The 15542-nt window shown below is 43.6% G+C and overlaps 1 protein-coding gene across 7 annotated transcripts in view; it reads right to left on the minus strand.

The window, feature by feature from the left end:
* Positions 1–818: 818 nt before the first annotated feature.
* The window catches only part of GPR19 (G protein-coupled receptor 19), a 36817-nt gene continuing 22093 nt past the window's right edge, over positions 819–15542 (minus strand). For all 7 annotated transcript variants that reach the window (XM_040642176.1, XM_040642174.1, XM_040642175.1 and 4 more), the window contains one exon: positions 819–2141. In XM_040642176.1, the coding sequence (XP_040498110.1) occupies positions 872–2119 (1248 nt within the window). In that variant the 5' untranslated portion in view covers positions 2120–2141 and the 3' untranslated portion in view covers positions 819–871. The remainder of the gene's footprint in view (positions 2142–15542) is intronic.

The raw sequence follows: 15542 nt of genomic DNA on the forward strand, positions 1-15542 counted from the left end.
TGCCCGAATTGCAGAGCCCAGAGAAATGCCACCTGTCATTTCTCCCGTTGGCATTTTCTCGGGTTGCCTAGCAAGGACACCTACTCATTGGCTTGAGTTTAACTCACAGAAGGGAAGTAAATGTTCCAGACACAACCTAGATGGGACACAGATGTGAGAAAAACATCATGACTTCAGAATTTTCAGGGCATCATCAGTTGCTTAGGTTAAGGGAGAATGGAAAAGAGAAAGAGGGGGAAATGAGGCAACTTGATTATCAATTTTCTTTCCCTAAGAATCCTGATTAAAATTCAATCACAGAAGGTTTCCCAGCAAGTTCCAGTATATTCCATCCTATGGAGTGCATTCCACAGGAGATCTGGATAGTGGTTACTCGGAAGAAGGCAATGTAAAAATATATACGATATTAACACTCCCTCAGTGTTACTTAGTCGGAGTAATACAAGTCTCCGAAATGTGTGACACAGATTTCATTTGGAGCAGAAGCCCACAGTTACAAAATTTCAGTAGGGAGGAGAAAGAGCAGACAGAATAAAACTAAGTTGAATCATGAATCAAAGACTGTGTGTATGGTTTACGCTTTTTGGACCTAATAAGCGTAAGTAAAAAGTAGGAAAGTATTCTCTTTTTTATGTGTGTAACTAATATACTAAAAGGACTACTGACCATAGCTCAAGGTGAAAGCTCCCTCTAAAACGAAAAGCAACCAAAATAAAACCACAGAAATTATAATCAATAATTAAATGCATTTTACAAAATAAAACATTCCCTCAGGAAGTTGATTTAAAAGAAAACATAAAAAGCTGCTGTTTTTAGAGTTAAAGCTTTTTAATCTCTGGCACATAACAATAATTGAAAGAATTCTGCAAAATTACACAAAAGTATTTGGTGGATTTGAATTAATGGGCCAAGCAAGCTTTTTTTCCTTGGCTTCTCTGTCAAATGAATCATAGATCGAGTCTTTGGTTATAGTTTTGGCCGTGGGAGGAATTTCTGAAATGCCAACGTAGTTTTTTTTGGCCATCCTTGAACTGGTTGTGATAGTATAGGCATTGCTTCGGTAACATTTCATTGAGGACATGCAAAAAGTCTCTTTCATTCCTCTCCTAAAATTGGCATTATAGATGGAATACAGCGTAGGTTTAGAGGCCGAAGAACTAAAGGATATCCACGTGATAGCTGTGAAAACAAGGGAACTTTTCTTAGAGTCTCGTTCGTGGGGGTGCCATAGCTGAGCTACATGGAAAGGCAGCCAGGAGAGCAAAAACAACAGATTTAAAATGAGGAACATCTTGATCGTTTTCACTTTTGTCCTCGGGACAATGTTCATGGTCCTCCTCACTGTTCGGCCATCAGTGCCTATTCTCCAAATATACTTCACGACCTTCTGGTAAAACAAGATGATGAGGACAGACGGAATCACAAAGCTCACCAAGAAATGGATGACGGTATAGGCAGTTCCTTCCCAAGAGGAAGGGAAAAAATAGTTGCAGTGATTGTCCCAGTTGGAGCCAAAGAAAAAGAACACGGGGGTCACAAAGGCGGCGTCGAAGATCCACGATGCCGCGATCATTTTTTTGGCTTTTTCTCTGGACACCTTGAAGCTCAGGGGATAGACAATGGTGTAGAACCGGTCTATGCAGATGGAGAGGAGAACGTAGATCTGGACGCCTGGGGTGAGATACTGGAAATACCGCACGACCTTGCACATCATGCTGCCGAGCGTCCACCTGCCAGTGGCGAACTGAAGCAGGACGAAAGGCGTGCTGGCCACGCTGATGAGAAGATCCGCACATGCCATGGAGACCACAAAGTAGTTGGTGGTGGACTGAGTCCTCCTACTTCTGTGGATGACCAAACAAACCAGGGAATTGCCAAAGATAGAAAACAACCACAGGGTCCCAAAGAAAATGCTGGCTGTGGCCACCTCGCCGGGTTGCAGCCCAGGCTGCAGGTCTGTTCCGTTGCTCACCCAGCCGTGCTCCTCATGGAATTCCGTCAGGTCATGGCTCGGTAGAGGTGAGGCTGTTTCCGTGCAGCTGTGGTTTTGGAGGGGCACCAGCAGTGTGGGAATAACCAAGGGCGGCTTGCTGTTATCCATTCTGTGAGCAAAAACCATACTCACTTGTTTCCTCTCAGTTCTGGATAAGAAAAGAAGAAGGAGGCCTCCTGTTAAAATGGTGTCATACAGAGCGACTCCTAAGGCTAACGATCTCATCTGACACTTAGATGGGTTGTCCTTTGCCAGAGAGGAGGACGTGTGCCTTGGCAGGAAAACTGGCCTACTATCCAGAAACAGCTCTGGCTCCATGTCTCTTTCATTTCAATAGCTGTTTTAGCTGATCCCGGCTCAGGCTCTCCCTGGCCTCCCCCTCTCTTGACCCTGCGTCAAGTGAGGTAGAACTCGTGCCAAGCCCCACCCCCGAACATACCCGTGTCACCTTCACTCACTGGGTACCACAGAGGGTGAGGGTGCTCAGGTCTGGCTCATGGGGAGGGCGCCACCCCCTACATGAAGAGCCACGGGAATGCGGGGCGAGTAGATGAGAAGTTCCTAAATGTCGTGACACTAAAGCAAAGAGGCTGCGAGTGGAAAACATGGGTAGACGGAAACACACAGATGTCAGCTATGGAAATAGCACCCAGGAGTCTGTGCATACAGCCTGGCTGGCTCCTGGAAATGGCCCCGTTCTTCCTTACGCAGTTTCCAGTACAGAAGCATTAGGGAAGTACAGGGGGCCACTGTATGTAACACTTTCAGAGGAGCCACTATAGCGCCTAATGTACTGACATCTGCAAATGGCTCGCTCTTTTCCAAAAGATGATGTGCTTCATGTTCTAATAGCTTTGCACGTATCCATGACATATCTTGATGCCCTTTTGCTGTTACTGTTTCATAAAAGGACATATTGACGGGAGAACGGGAGAGCATACAAGATGTCCTCTGAAGAATGTAACCAGGTTACTGGAAAGCTTATTGGCCTCTGGATGATTAAAAGCAACCAACTATAACTGTTACTCAGCAACTTTTCAAAAGCTGATGATCCTTAGATAAAGAAGAATATTATAAAGTTTAGCCCCTATTTTAATTTTGGGGGGAACTATTCAGTGAGGACAAAAGTTATCCTTTTTAATAGGTAAAACAATTCTATAATTGTGGGCTATTCAGTTAAAACTGGGGTGACTAGGGTTGCAGTTGGCTTATGAAGGTCTAATTTGGTCTGACTCTATGAAGCAGAAAAGAGAAAGCACAGCACCTAAATCCAAAATAACCAAAGCAGTTCCGTGTGGCCTGCAGACAAGGGGAGGGCACTCCAGCAGCAGGCTCCAGCAGGGCCCAGCGTCCCCCCGTGGGCTCCTGTGACCAGCCTCACGAATAAACGTTTCTGAAGTTTTAGAGGGGGGATTAAAGAACAGGTGTTTATTTTTTTTTAATAAAGATTTCATTTTTTTAAGTAATCTCTACACCCAACGTGGGGCTCAAACTCATAACCCCGAGATCAAGAGCTACACGCTCCGCCCACTGAGCCAGCCAGGTGCCCTAAGGACAGTTCTTGATGAAAGAACAGTTCTTAACAGCTGCTTTTCCTTGAAGGACTTTTGAGGTAATTTGTGGCAGGGAGAGGAGTGTTAATATATACTGTCCTCAGCAAGAAACCACATTCAACAAAAATTTGGAGCTCAGGGCAGTAATGTAGTAAATGCCAGTCCCATATTATCTTCAGGCTTTTTTTGTCCCTGAGGCAACCCTACTTATTTCTCAAAAGAAATGTCAGATAATTAGACATTTGACTACTAGAAGACCTTTAAGCATGGCTGGCTGGTTGATAGTTGTAAGAATAGCAACCACACTTTCCATATAAAAAAATCAGGATATGCAGTCTGAAAACAGAACATAAGATCTAAAATTAGCACTGTCCTAGAAAATCTGGAATGCATGACCCTTGTACTTATAAAATTGAAATAATCTCTTCACCTTCATATGCGTTAAACTTAGAAAATGCCCCCCAACATTTTTTTAAAGGTTTAAACTTTAGGGCTGCCTGGCTGGCTCAGTCAGTAGAGTGTGCGACTTGATCTCAGGGTTATGAGTTCGAGCCCCACGTTGGGTGTAGAGATTATTACACACAAAATCTTAAAATAAAATAAAATAAAATAAAATAGAATAAAATAAAGATTTGAAGTTTAAAACAGATGAGCAATTTTCCCAGCCAGAAAGAGCTGTTCTAAACTTTCTGGGGATGGTTGTGGCCTAAATAAAACAGGAGTTGGTGGCACAGGCACTATTCTGTAGTGAATAAACATCTTTTGAAAGCTCTGAACTTACTTTTGTTTCTCTCTTCCTCTCATAGCAAAACCCTGCAGATGAAACTCAAGTTCACCACCACAACTAAAGCACTGTGAGGCCTCCCATCTGCCATCATTTCCTCCAGCTGCCTGTCACCAGTGACTGTGTCTGCCCACTCTTCTAGCCCCACCACTGGGAAGCAGAGGATCCCGCTCCTCAGAAATTGGACAAGGGGGCCTTGAGGAGCTGAGTCCAGGTCTCCCCTGATGATGGCTTGGCTGTTCCGAACTACCTAAATTACCACTGCAGCTCTGTTTATTCATTCAATAAACCAAGACACTACGCTAGGTGCTAGGGAAACAAAGGTAAGTAAGGCCACGAAGAGGGAAAATGTATAAACAAGCTGCCCGACCATATGATAACTAAATTCTGTAATAATTAGAACTGATGTTAACAAGTCAAGGAGCTAAGTGGCAGAGAAAAACAAGGATCCAGTTTTGCATGGGATAGGAGAAGGAAATGAAAGATTTCGCAAAAGAGGCGAGGTCTGAGTTGGGGATGTAGAGACTAGGACTTCTTCAGGAGGACAGGGGAGCGAAAAAAACATTCCAAGGGAGAGAGAGAGCACATGAATGATTGGGTGGGGCTGTCATCTTTCTGGGTTGATCTTTTCTGGGCCCTTTTCCCTTTAGAGTCATCGTTTTCTGCAAACCACACCTCCCAGAGTTTATCGTTTCTAAATGCCCTACAATCAAACTGACCTAACTTTTCCCCAAGGTGACAATGAGAGGTTACATTTTCTGCATTCATGGGCTGCACTGTGGTCAGATGGTGGATGAGAATATTAGCATATCCAGAATGGCTGTGGTATCCTGGTTCACACAGCACTTTCCCACAGCATTTCCCAAGTGTGTTTTGCTTTACAGCAATGGTTCTCTTAGTAATGCACCGGACTCTCCCAGGGAGCTTTAGAAAAATACCCCTGCCCTGGTCCTACCCCCCAGAGATTCTTTTTTTTTTTTTTTTTTAAAGATTTTATTTATTTATTCGACAGAGAGAGAGACAGCCAGCGAGAGAGGGAACACAAGCAGGGGGAGTGGGAGAGGAAGAAGCAGGCTTATAGCAGAGGAGCCTGATGTGGGGCTCGATCCCAGAACGCCGGGATCACGCCCTGAGCCGAAGGCAGAGGCTCAACCGCTGTGCCACCCAGGCACCCCCCCCGCCAGAGATTCTAATTTAATTAGTCTGGAGTGCAGCCTGGATAGCGGGAAATTTCAGGGTTCCCCAGGTGATCCTAATGTGCAGCCGAGATCAGGAAACCCTGCTTTAGAACTGTTTCCATGTTTCTGTCTTCCCCCACCAAGCTGTGGGCTCCCAGGGGAAGAGTGTTATTCTTTTTCTTTACATGAATAATTGTTTATTAAGTATTTCCTGAATTGAATCCATAAGGACAGAGAACTGAAATGCATGACTCCTGCTCTAGGGGGCTCTACTAGGAGAAGTAAACCCAGAGATAGACAGTGAGTGTGTCTTCTCAGGCGCTAAAACACTGGTGACCATGGAGACGGGCAAAACAGACTCCTGAGCAGAGCAGGACAGGCGAAATCGAAGTCACCCTGGACAACTGCTACCTGCAGTAGAATTCTCACTGAGGGGAGAGTGAAGGTAGCTGAGGAGGGGTCCTCAGACGGGCTTCTGCAATCCCCACTCCAGAAAAAAATAGTCTGCCATATTGTAAGTAAGTTCTAGGGTCCCAAAGTAAAATTTCAGAAAGGTCTCCCCTGCTCCATTAATTTAGAAATAAGTCCTTCTTCGGGGAGGGGGGGGGGCTGTTTCTGAAATACAAGGGCTGCTTAAATAGTTATTATGTCTGGGTCATCCATATGCAGTAATTTTAACAGCAATAGGAAAGATTTCTTCACCTCCTTCCTGCTCAATCTAGTCTTCCCATCCAGTTCTGACACTGCCCCATGACCCACCCCATTGAATTGCGCAGTAAGGCCCTTATTAAAATATATCTCTATATAGGGGCACCTGGGTGGTTCAGTCGGTTAAGTGTCCAACTCTTGGTTTTGGCTCAGCACTGGGGTCATGAGATCAAGCCCCATAGCAGGCTCTGCACTGGGTGTGGAGCCTGCCTAAGATTCTCTCTCTCCTTCTCACTCTGCCCCTCCCCCCCCACTTTCTCTCTCTCTCAAAAAAAAAAAAAGTTAAAAAAAAAGTATCCAATACTTGAAAATAAGGCAAAGAGAGTATAGCATATTTTTTTAATGTCATGCTAGTACATTGTTAAATGGGCTTCCCCCAAGAATTATTTAATTCTCTGGGAGAATAATACATCTGTGCTTGATTTTGCTATCTATTATATGACGAGAGCCCAGACATTGAAGGTATGTGTTAACGTGCAGATTTCTGTCCAGCAGAAAAATTAACTCCCAAGGTTATAAACTTATTGCTCTGTAGGACATTAACCAGTTTTGTGTCTATCTCGCAGTCTTATGTCCACCTTCTTTAAAAAAACAAATAACAAAAATAAAACCCTATAAATACCTATTTATTCAAATGCTCTTGGAACCAGCCTAATGATCTCACTGGTTCCTCAGTAGTAAGTTGATAAATCTCTGACATACATTCATCCTCTATTTGTGGAAGAGCCATTATTTTACTTATTTATTTATTTATTCATTTATGGGGGGGAGGGGCAGAAGGGGAAAGAGAGAGAGAGAATCTTAAGCAGACTCCACGCCCAGCACGGAATGGATCCCATGACCCTGAGATCATGACCTGAGCCGAAATCAAGAGTCAGACGCTTAACCGACTGAGCCATCCAGGTGCCCCAAGAGTCATGATCTTGGCTTTTTGAAAATCATCCTGATAGGTGGATGAATGTATAAATGATGAGAAACACACGAAAGGACCACAAGGAGGCACAGAGGGGCTCAGCCGACAAACTGTAGTCACAGTTCTGCCAGGGGTGATTCCTGGCCAAGCATATCAACTGCTGCTTAGGCTTGTTCTTGATTCAAAGAACCCTAACAACTGATTTTTTTCCCCCGTGAAATTATAAAGATTCACAGACATTCTCACAACATAGGAAGACTGTTTTTATTTCTGACATTTGTTCAAAAATTTAATGTCAAGCTAGAATTTTTAGAATGTTGAATTTTTACATGATTTGGTTGGAAAAAAAAAAACTATAACATTTTCTGTAGAATGGTAAGCATCTGCTGGACCGAAGCCAACACGTAAGATAAGGCTGTTTACTAATGAGCAATAAGATTAGTTATGAGGACAGCAGTTATTATACTACGGAGAGTTGATAGTTATTTTGCGCTTATCATGGGTCAGGTACCTTTGAGGTAGGTAATATCATTAGCTCTATTTCACAGATGGGAAAAACTGAAGGTCCTCCCCAAGATCATACAGTTATAAAGGACTCACCCCAGGAATGCCTCACTCCAAAGCCCATGCTCTTAACCACCCCTGAGGCTCCATGTGTGGGGAGGCCACAAACGACGGGATCTGAAATCAGAGAGTCAAACTGGCTGTACACGGATAGGTCTTTCTTGACTCCTCGATCAAACAGAGGAATGTAAAATTATTCTGCCACAGCCTCTTGCCTACCCACAGATACATCTGTTCAATATGCTAGTTCAGAAATATGTGACATAGTGAACATTTGGGGAAAAAAATCACTCCCACCACATACTGCACAGAGGCTTGGCATCAAAAGTGCAGTAGACATGTTGGTCTGGAAATACAGCTTTTCTTCAGAATAAAGAGTATAAGACTATTGGAAATCCATTATGACAGATGATTAACTGTTGTAACCTTTAAACGCAGGATGAAAGCAGAACTCTAAACCAGTGTGAACTGAAGGGAGAAGTTTGATCAGTATTAGCCCAGGTAAGAAATTGTCTCCTTAAACTTTAATTGTTGTAACTTAGAGAATACAGATTTTCTCTTAAACCTTTCATGGTGATGTAGGCTTTGTGTATACGTGAAAATAAGAAATGCCCAGAACAGCAGTGGGCGACTGGCTTGCCTGAGCTCCCCAGAACCAGTTGTACGCATTTCTTCCCAACTCCAAGTTCAACGACATCATGTTGGCATAAATCAGCCACGGTAGGAACACAAATGAGGTTTTTTTCCCCCACCCCATGCAGCCATCTGTCCCACATTTACCAGCCTACCATTTCCAGCAGGACACGGTTTACAGTGCGACATCTCCTGAAGCCCTGAATTTACAAATGGCGAAGGAGGCCACAGAAGGCTTCAGAAGCTTCCTGAGTGGCTCTCTTGCTATCTGGTCCTGAGCTATGGCTCTGGTGTGCACACTGAGCTAAGTGCTTCATGGAACTACAGAAGACCCGGGCAGCCGCCAGCACGACTTTGGTGGGGGCACAGGAAAACCAGAGAGGGTAAGACACGTTCTCACAATGTGCCACCCAGGTATGGCTGCCAGATGAAATACAGGATGCCCAGTTCAAGGTAAATTCCAGATCAACAACATTTTCTTAGCATAGATATGACCCATACAATATCCCATATGATATTCAACTGGTGTCCTCTATTTTTTATTAGCTAAATCTGGCAAACTTACACCCAGAATGTAACCTATGCTGAAAAACATCTATTCTTCATCTCACAATACACGAATATTGCAAAGTGGACATGTACGCAGGCTTTGAAGTCAGACAGCCGAAGTGTGAAGCCCACCTCTGTCACACACTAACTAGTTGTGTCACCCAGGACACATTATCTAACCCTCTTGAGCGCCAGTTTTCTTATCTGTAAAATGAGGATAATTAGTCCGTATCTCACTTGATTATTATGAAGGTTACATGAGATAATACATGCACGGGAGTTAAATGAGTTAACACAAGTCAATCTGCCTGGTATGAGAAAAATACTCAGTAAGTGTTATCCCTGTATAGTTCTATAAATTATCTAACACAGTGTCTGGTACATACCAATTGCTTAAACAATTAGCACTCTTGGGGTACCTGGGTAGCTCAGTTGGTTAAGTATCTGACTTCAGCTCAGGTCATGATCTCAGGGTCCTGGGATCCACCCCGAATCAGGCTCTGCGCTCAGTTCAGGGAGTCTTCTTGTCCCTCTCCATCTCTTTCTGCCCCTCCCCCTGCTCATGCTTGCTCTCACGTGCGTTCTCTCTCTCTCCCTCCCTCTCTCTCTCGCAAAATCTTTTTTAAAAAATTAGCACTCTTGGTGCACCTGGGTGGCTCAGTTGTTAAGCATCTGCCTTTGGCTCAGGTCATGATCCCAGCATTCTGGGATCGAGCCCTGAATCGGGCTCCCTGCTCTACGGGAAGCCTGCTTCTCCCTCTCCCACTCCCCCTGCTTGTGTTCCCTCTCTCGCTGCCTCTCTCTCTGTCAAATAAATAAATAAAATCTTTAAAAAAAAATTAGCACTCTTATGGAGGTTCCTCAGAAAGTTAAAAATAGAACTATCTCATGATCCAGCAATTGCACTTCTAAGTATTTACCCAAAGAATAAAAAAACACTGGTTCAAAGGGAAACATGCACCCCGATATTTATAGCAGCATTATCAACAATAACCAAATTATGGAAACAGCCCAAGTGTCCATTGATTGATGAATGGATAAAAAAGATGTGTGTGTAGAGAGATATATAGATATATAGCTATATATATTTAATGGAATATTACTCAGCCATAAAAAAGAAAGGAATTTTGCCATTTGCAATGACATGGACAGAACTAGAAAGTATTATGCTAAGCGAAATAAGTCAGTCAGAGAAAGACAAATACCGTATGATTTTACTTATATGTAAAATTTAAGAAACAAATGAGCACAGGGAGAAAAGAGAGAGAGAGAGAGACAAATCAAGAAACAGACTCATAACTATAGAGAATACACTGATGGTTACCAGAGGGGAGTGGATAGGAGGGTGGGTTAAATAGGAGATGGGGATTAAGGAGGGCACTTGTAATGAGCACCAGGTGATGTATGGAAGTGCTGAATCACTGTATTGTATGCCTGAAACTAACATTATACTGTATGTTAACTAACCGCAATTTAAATTAAAACTTATTAAAAATTTTTAAAGATTAACACTCTTACTATTGTTAGCCCATAAAAGTCTTAAAAGCCATATGACAAACACATTTCAGTAACCACATCACATATCACATACTATAGTGATGATACTAACATTAGTCACATAATTTAACTGTGTTAAGAGTGAATGGCTTTTGTGGCGGAGCCTAGGTACCTAATCATCATTTACATTGTTGGTTCTAAGGGAAAAAATCACTAAGATCCAAATAAATCAACACAACCTTTCTCCAAGTTGGGCATGATTTTTTTAGTGACATATTAGCCCATAAAACTTTTTTATACCCTAAACCAAAACATATAATACAATGAATTGAATATTTCTCAAAAGCATCTAAAATCCATTCTGCTAAATTACTTCCATCAGATAATTCTGAATACTTGCAAAAGAACCTCATATTTCCAATGAAAAGAACTTCCCCTCCACCATCTGAGACTCCTAGTATCACAGGCATATAAGCCTAGAATTTTCTTGAATGCCCTTTTCCCCTTTCCTACTATATCTTATATAATATATTCAAATATTCCTCCATAATATTTCCAGCTCTGTGCCTTTCACTCTGCTTCCTGACTGGGATCAAGCAGTTTCCTAAGATCAGACTGGGCACGCCATCTTTGTATTTGGGTACTGGTTGTCCAAGGACCTAGATCACTCTTCCACCACCTTTACCTTTCTTTGTCCTTCACGCAAATTCTAAAATATCAGAAATAAAGAGTCAGCATCGTAGGAGTGATTTCTGGGAAACGAGGAATGCTTCTATCCCAACTTCTCTTACCATTTGAGCATTAATTCTTTTAAAGTCAAGGTCCTATTAAAATGCAAATGCTTCTTTTTTTCTAAAAACTATTTTATTTATTTTTAAGATTTATTCATTTGAGAGAGAGAGAGAGAACACGAGTGGGGGGGGGAGGGGCAGAGGGAGTCCAACACAGGGCTTCATCCCAGAACCTGGGATCCCCAAAATGTAAATGCTTCTTAAAGACTACATATTTTTACATATTATCAGTAGAATGGTGATCTCTGAGACCCCTTTCACCTCTGAGATCTATGATCTTAGCGGAAATAAAAACAGAAGAGATGCTGAAACGAAAGCCTTGAGGGCAGTCAGTATCTGGCAGAATGAGAATGGGCAGGGAGTGGGTAAAGGGTGAAAGACTGATGGTGAGGAAGCACCTACTTGACGGGTCTGTGCAGGGATGGCTAGCATTGGAATAAATGTCGTACCCAAAAGAATGTAACAGAAAGGAGCCCGAGCTTTACCCCACATGGTTTCTGTTGGCTGCAGTCCTCCCAAAATTCTTTACAGTGTTGCAGGAGAACATGTTAGATCATACTGGCACCCCCCTGTGGGTACATACAAAGGACACTGGCCAGTATTTCTCACCCTACTACCACGTAGTAGAGTCTTGCGTAGGAGGGATGCAGCTTCAGATTTAATAATATTGAACTTTGTCTTCTCCCTACTGTTCACACAAAATAAACACCAAGAAACTTCACCCTAAGAAATAACTATTTTGTTATGATGATATATGTAAAAATCGTCTTCCATTATACATTTACCCCATATTCTTTTTATACATAGTATGAACCAGGACTGTGCTAACTGCTGGAAGTACAGAAGTTAACTAGACAGACAAGGTCCCTTGCTTTTGTGGAGCTTATCTCTAGTGGGGAAAATAAGTAACAGCAAAACAAATACATACATGGTAAAGAAATGGCTGGTGCTATGGAGAAAAGTAAAGCAGAATGAGGGACCAAAGGTCCAGGGGAAATGGAATGACAGGTGACTGGTTGGTCACCTAATGGCCATTCCCAACTTCTCCCTTGTCCTCCTCTCTCAAGAGGCTGAAAAAGCCAGATAACCACCTCCTGCCATCCCTTGCAGCTAGGGATGTTCACATCTGCTTCTGGAACTGAGACAAGAGGAAATCTCTAGGAGGGTGTTGGGAAGCTCTTGGGAAAATGTTTCTTTCTTGGTAAGAGGAAAGAGGCATGCAGAGAGTGTTCTCTTGTGGGCATGACTGCCCCTTGCTTCTTACCTTGGTAAACTGTCATGTGAAGATGTCAGGGCACTGGGCGGTATCTTAGAAGGTAAAGGGAAGTCCTGAGACTCACAAAGATACTACCCAGTGTCCTGACACGGTGGTGCTGCTAGAACAGACACAACTAGACTTATTAAATAAGCAATATGTTATGGCTTTAAGCCCCTTTGAGTTTTCTGTTATTTGCCTCTAAAATCATCCCGACTGATGCAGGGTCTTATTTCAGATGGAGTGGCCAGAGAAGGGTTCTCTGAAGAAGTGATACTAGAGCTGAAACCCCAGTGGTGGGAAGCCAGCCATGTGAAAATGAGAAGAGCATTCTGGGCAGAAGCAACTTGTGCAAAGACCCTGGGGCAGGAATAAGCTTGCTGTGTAGCTGGAGCAGATGAATGTGGAAGAAAATCATGCCTGATATAATCAGAAAGGTAGGCAGGGGATCAGATCACACGGCATTGTAGGGCACACAGGTATTAGTCCTACTGCAGTGAAATCCATTGCAGGTTTTATGCAAAGGAGTGATAGGAATATGACCTGATTTATGTTTTAAAAATCCAACTTTCACTGCTGTGTAGGTGGCTAAGAAAAGTGGGGGCACCAGTTAAGAGGCTATTACAATAACGTAAGTAAGTGATAATGACGGCTTAGACCTAGTAGCGATGTAGGTGGAGAAAAGTAGATGGATACTGAATATTTTGGGGACAGCCAACACGATTTGCTGATGTGCGACAGGGTTTGGGGATAGGGATGACTCCCTAGGTTTGAGGGTCTGGGATGGGGGGAGAAAGTCTGGGGAACTGGAAATCAACAATTCTATTTTGGGTGAGTTGCATTCTTATTAGATACCCAAGTAGAGATACCCAGTTGGCAGATGAATATTAAAGTTTGGAGAAATGTCTATTCAGATTCTTTGCCCATTTTCATTAATTCATTCATCATTCCATAAATACAATTTAGGATCATACCCTGTGCCAGAATGTACTGCGCTAAGAACCATGTATACAGTGGCTAATAAAACTGTGTCCCTACCTTCATGAAGTTTACGGTCTAATTCCAACCACGCTGTGGAGGGATGTGAAGAGTAATAAAGAAGTACAAATAAAAACAGTAAGTTGTAATGCGTTCTGTGAAAGAAAAGAGCAGAGCATGGCAGAAGGGCCCGCTTTGGGGCTGGATGGTCAGGGAAGCAGTGGAAGCAGCAGGAGCCAAGACAGAGAAGAACAGGGCCATCTATGGTAGACTTTCTAGGACTCCTGCAGCAGACAGACAATAGGACAAGGAAACCGAGTCACCAAGCTGCCTTGGATTCCCAGCCACCTTTCAGATCCTGAACAATGTTTCAGGCTCCCAGCCACCTTTCAGATCCTGAACAATGTTTCAGGCTCCTTGAGGCCTGGCCTTAGTACTTGTGATAAGCTGTTTTCCTTGAGGCAACTCAGACTTCTCTGCAGTCCAAAGAACCTATCACATGGTGGGGGGCAGGGCAGGAAAGAGGAAAAAAAGGGGTAAGCGGGGCCTGGAGGAACAAAGTGCCCCTGGGAACTTCCTTGCTCTCTTGTACCAGATGGGTTCCCCTATTTTGCCATTGCACTCCACACTATGTCCCCACTGGGTCATTTAAGCAGGGAGCAAAGAATGCCTTTGTTTCTGCTTAGAGGAGGAAGGAAGCAGGGGAAAAGGAGGAGGTCTGACTCACTCACCTGCAGGCCACTGCTCCATGGAGTCAGTGCTGTCCATTGGTAACTGCAACTGGAAGACTCCACCACAACGTAGAGGTAAGATAAGTCATGGGGGTATTGATTTGTGCTGTGCTCCTTGCTGATTCTTTCCTATTCGCTTCTGAGTATGAACCCAGACCCTAAATGCTGCCTTGTCTTGGAGAAGAGTTGTATCACTGGGCCCAAGACAACCCTGTTTCCTTGGCTTTCATTTTCTGGAAGCTGAGCTCTCTGAGGGGATTTCTACAGAGCGTAGGAGGAAGAAACAAGGATGTCTGAACCAGGATGCGGCTGTGGCCCCTGGAGTCATGCAAAAGGCAGGCCTGAATGGTCACAAGAGATCTTTTTGGGGATGATGAAAAGGTTCTGAAATTCGATTATGGTGATGGCTGTGCAACTCTGTAAATATAACAAAAATCACTGCCTTGTGCACTTAATATGAGTGGATGTTATGCTACATTAATAGAGCTGTTTAAAAAAAAGAAAGAAAAAGGTAGGCCTGGGATCCTTGCCTCACTTCTCCACTGCACTCCAGGTAAGTGACAAGTGGTAATTGAGGAGTGCAGGTAGGGGGCTGGATCCAAGGCAGGGAGTTCCTAGCAAGGAGTATAGTCCACTGACCCGGGGCGGGGTACGAAAGCCACAGACCTCCCAGCTTTCAAGGACACACACCAGCTCAGACCATAATTACGTCTCTGCTATGATCAGAGGAGATCCAAGACTAGAGGGACCACCCCATACATTTTGCTGGGTTTACAAGCCCCAGGACCTAGGAAGAGTCCCAGAAATGTTTGTCACCAACTTTCCCATTAGCCTGGGAGGATGGAGCCTTGCCACTATTTAAGGAAGTAATGTACGTAGTAGGCAGAATGGCCCCCTAAAGATGTCCATGCTACACAGCAAAAGGGACTCTGCATATATAATTAAAGTTATGAAACTTAAAACGGGAAGGTTATGCTGGATTATCCAGGAAGGCACAAACTAATGAGCCCTTAAAAACAGAGGATCCTCTCTGGTTAGAAGCAGAGATGAGGCAAAAGAAGTCAGAGAATGATTCCAAGCATGAGAAGGAGCTGACATGCTGGCTCTGAGATACAGGGGCTCACGTGCACGAACCAGGGAGAGGCCACTAGGAGTTACAGATGGCCTCCAACTGACAGCCATCAAGAAAATGTGACCTTAGTCCTACAACCACAAGGCACTGGATTCTGCCAACCACTGTAAAGAGCCTGGAAGGGGAATCATCCTCTAAAAAGGAACACAGTCCTGCCAACACCTTGACTTCAGCCTTATGACACTCAAAGCAGAGAAACCAGCCAACCCACCCAGACTTCTGATCTGCAGAACAGTGACATAAGAAATACTCTTATCTTGGGGCACCTGGGTGGCTCAGTCGT

The sequence above is a fragment of the Ursus maritimus genome, unplaced genomic scaffold, assembly GCF_017311325.1.
Source record: "Ursus maritimus isolate PB19 unplaced genomic scaffold, ASM1731132v1 scaffold_26, whole genome shotgun sequence".
Lineage (NCBI taxonomy): Eukaryota > Metazoa > Chordata > Mammalia > Carnivora > Ursidae > Ursus > Ursus maritimus.